The sequence below is a fragment of the Trifolium pratense genome, linkage group LG7, assembly GCF_020283565.1.
Source record: "Trifolium pratense cultivar HEN17-A07 linkage group LG7, ARS_RC_1.1, whole genome shotgun sequence".
NCBI lineage: Eukaryota > Viridiplantae > Streptophyta > Magnoliopsida > Fabales > Fabaceae > Trifolium > Trifolium pratense.
In genome coordinates this window covers 9,732,533-9,736,880 of record NC_060065.1, presented here as the reverse complement: position 1 = coordinate 9,736,880, position 4,348 = coordinate 9,732,533, and the positions used below count along the sequence as shown (strand labels likewise).

General features: G+C 32.3%; 1 protein-coding gene across 1 annotated transcript; it reads left to right on the top strand.

Annotated features, from left to right (window-relative positions):
* LOC123894854 (7-deoxyloganetin glucosyltransferase-like) lies at nucleotides 1–2,607 on the top strand. Its single transcript, XM_045944934.1, has 2 exons — nucleotides 1–646; nucleotides 1,399–2,607. The coding sequence occupies exons 1-2, from the start codon at nucleotides 127–129 to the stop codon at nucleotides 2,325–2,327; spliced, it is 1,449 nt and encodes a 482-aa protein (XP_045800890.1). The 5' UTR covers nucleotides 1–126; the 3' UTR covers nucleotides 2,328–2,607.
* The last annotated feature ends 1,741 nt before the right edge of the window (nucleotides 2,608–4,348 follow it).

The following is a 4,348-nucleotide window of genomic DNA, read 5'->3' as shown; positions in this document are numbered from 1 at the left end:
TTAATTTTTAAAAAAATTTCACTGTCCAATTTCATCTATAAAATATCTAGTTTATTGGTTGTTTGAACACAACAAAACATTATCGATCTTTTTTTTTTTTTTTTCTCTTACCTAGGGGATAACAAAATGGGTTCTTTGGACACAACAAAGAAGACTATACCTCATGTTGTATGTATCCCATACCCAGCACAAGGTCACATAAATCCAATGCTTAAATTAGCAAAACTTCTTCATTTCAAAGGTGGTTTTCATGTTACCTTTGTTAACACTGAATTTAACCACAAACGTCTTCTAAAAGCTAGAGGTCCTAATTCTCTAAATGGCCTCTCATCTTTTCGTTTTGAAACTATTCCTGATGGTCTACCTGAGTCCGATGTCGATGCGACACAGGATATTCCTTCCTTGTGTGAGTCTACTAGTAAGACTTGCTTACCTCACTTTAAAAATCTTCTTTCTAAACTTAATAATGCTATAGACACCCCTCCTGTTACTTGCATAGTGTCTGATGGTGCTATGACTTTTACTTTGGATGCTGCTGAAGAACTTAATATCCCAGAAGTGCTTTTTTGGACAACAAGTGCTTGTGGCATTATGTGTTACATGCAATATCGTCATCTCGTAGAAAAGGGCTTAACACCATTCAAAGGTAAATCGTTTTATGTTACATTAAAAATTGTTGGCTAGACTCTGTTCGATAAAAATAGTGGATTGATAACATATAGTAGTTTATAGCTTATGACCGATAACTTATGGTGTACATTAATATTATAATAGTAGGCTACAAAATAGGATCATTCTCAAACTTTTTTTTTTTAAAAAGCTAAATTAGCTTATTCAAATTGGCATCAGAGAAGATCATTCTCAAACTTAACTCTTGATTATAAGTTGAATTGCATTTTTGTCCTTCTAACTTTCACAAACTTGCAATTTTGCCTCCTTAACTTTCATAATAGTACTTTTAGTTCCTTAACTTTCACAAATTTGTGATTTTGACTTCTAACTTTAGCCTATTTGCAAAAAGATACCCAACCAATTTTGACCAAGTCAACACACATGTGGAAAATCATTCACATGTGACATCAGCATGTCTTTTCATGAGGACAATGACTTACATGTCACATCAGCATGACTTACCACATATGGTGTATAAATTAGCATAATTTATTGTAAAAGTACGATTTAGCCTTAATCATATAATAATAGTAGTACTAATATATTACCATTCATATGCCTACATTTATTTAATAAGTCATAAGTTATAAACCAGTTTATTTGTATCGGTCTCTATATCTTAAAAAAAAAATTATAGTAGTTTACACCATGAACCTGACAAACTTTTCTAAAGTACAATTATATATGTAATGTTTAATGAAGTAAATTATGTATGTTGACATGCAGAATCAAGTTTTATGACAAATGGATATTTGGAGACTACTATAAATTGGGTGCCAGGCATAAAAGAAATACGATTAAAGGATATTCCAAGTTTTATCAGAACTACAGATCCAAATGATCTTATGACTAATTTTTTAATAGGGGAGTGTCAGAGAGCTCAAAAATCATCAGCAATAATTCTTAACACATTTGATAATCTAGAACACAACGTTTTAGAAGCATTCTCTTCCATTAATAATTTGCCTCCAGTTTATTCAATTGGTCCCTTGAATTTACTCTTAAAAGATGTAACTCATAAGGAGTTGAACTCAATTGGTTCCAACCTTTGGAAAGAAGAGACAGAGTGTTTGGAATGGCTAAACAAAAAAGAACCAAACACTGTGGTTTATGTCAATTTTGGAAGTATAACTGTTATGACAAGTGAACAAATGATTGAATTTGCTTGGGGATTAGCTAATAGTAAAAAAACATTTTTATGGATAATAAGACCAGATCTTGTGGCTGGTGAAAATGCTGTTTTACCCCAAAAGTTTTTGGATGAGACCAAAAATAGAGGATTATTGTCAAGTTGGTGTGCACAAGAGGAAGTGTTGAATCATTCAGCAATTGGTGGGTTTTTGACACATAATGGTTGGAATTCAACGTTGGAAAGTGTGTGTAGTGGTGTTCCAATGATATGTTGGCCTTTTTTTGCAGAACAACAAACTAATTGTAGATTTTGTTGTAATGAATGGGAGATTGGTTTGGAAATTGAAGATGCTAAGAGAGATAAGATAGAGGATCTTGTGAGGGAATTGATGGATGGAGAAAAAGGTAAAGAGATGAAACAAAAGGCTTTGGAATGGAAGAAATTGGCACAAAATGCTTCTTCTGGTCCACATGGATCATCTTTTGTGAATCTTGAGAATCTCATTTGTGATGTTCTCTTGTAAGAGAGGTTCAAATTTGTCTTGTGATTTTACTACATGTCAATGATTGAATATTAGATTATATTTTTATTTTGGCCGTCACCAGTCCACTAGTTGAATCTAATTTGAGTGTCGCAGTTCCGATATCAAGTGGTTTCAGCTCCCTCCCGATCGTAGTTGAATATTAGATTATATTATTATTACAAGGTGAAAGTGGCATTTGGTTGATTTATCTAGAATTTAACTTTGTAAAATTAATTTTAATAAAAGTGTGTGCGCGTGAATTTCTCTTTTTTATTTGAAATTATTTATATATATGTTTCAAAGGTAATATTATCACAATTAGTGATTAAGTAAAAAAAACCAACATTAGTGTTCATAATAATGTTTCAATCAACGAATTACGCAACAATTTCCAACAATTAGGGCTCCTCATGGATGTGTTTTCATTAAAACAAAATCAATAGCAAAGGTTAAGTGTTTAGATTTGTGAGGTAAAATAATGTGAATGACATAGATAGAATGGATCAAACTATTCATAATACATGGTTTAGATAATTCAAAACTTGGACAGAGGAGGAGCATTCGATAAAGAAGTAGCCATAGTCGTGAAAGCTGATTATCAAAGGAAAATGATAATGATTAGGGTATAAAAAGGTGTCCAAAATGTGGGAGAAGCCAAAACCAAAACCAAAGTTACGAGTATAAGGAAGGATGAGGTATTTAGAAACACAACTTAAGAAAACAATGATTTTTATTTTATTTAGTTCAAAAATCGAAGTGGTTTGGTTTGGTTGCCAGTTATAGTTTTTAGAAACTGCCAAACCAAGAAATCGAACCGATGACTACGACTTGACAAGTGCACCAGTCTGTCGTCGAGTAATAATATTTATAAAAGATTCGTCTCCACATGGATTGTGCCAAAGTGACTAGTTTCGTTTAGAAATTTGAATAGTTTTGCATTGGCTTTTAAGTTTGATAAATAAATAGAGAAAATAAAGGTTAAGTGAGATCACGAGAGAAAACTAGGTTAAGTGTTTTTGAATCCCTCCCCTACTCCCGCTTGAAAATTTGGCGTTATATTATTTACTATTATTTTTATTACCTAACGGATTAACACTAATGTAGTGAAATGTGTTTTCACATACTAAAATCACTCTATTGCAATTGAGGACGTTGATACTAAATCAAGGAGAATCCATGTTGTCAAGTTTTATACTTGTACATGCTCTCACGTTAATACCTACATTGGTTGAACAACTGTAAACATGCAGAAATTAACAAGTGTTCGTTAATCCTATAGCCCCCAACCTCGGGATCTTGAGTTACCTTTCCGAATGCTGGCTATAGCTTTATATCTCAGTTCGAGATTAGTAATGTAGTCGCGAGATAACCTAATCCTATAGACTTATTAAACATATGGCCGATATTTTGAATAAGAAAGAAGTAAAGCAGTAGATAATGAAAGATAATAAACTGAATAGTTATTAATATAAACTTTTTCTAACCAAATTACATAGTCTCAAGCATTCATTGAAGAGTTCATCTACTCGACTTAACCTAAATAAGTTTAGCTACTCATAGACATAATTAAAACAAAAAAGTAAAATTATGCATGCAAAGTAACCTTGATTCCTTGTGGAGAAATTACCTCTCCAGATGGTGGGGAGAATGTCTTCCCTTGAGAGATCCTTGCCTCTTTGTTGCTTCTTCTTTGCTCCTTAAGAGGCTTGTATTTCTCTGAATTTCTGAATGAATAATTGTGGAGGAGAAGAACTCTATTCATGGGATTTTTAACAGACTTGAGCTTTGTCATCGTGTGAGTCGTGCCACGATGACGATGAGGTAGATTTTCTTCCAAAATTTTGTAGATTTTCTTCAAATAAATATCCTGCCCACAGTGGCGGATCCAAGACCTAGGGTCAGGGGGTGCAATTTTTTTCTTATTAATAATTATTTTCATATATATAAAATAAATAATTTATTTTTTTATTCTCATTTTATTGTTTATTTAAACTACTAAATTTTATTAGATTTTATATTTT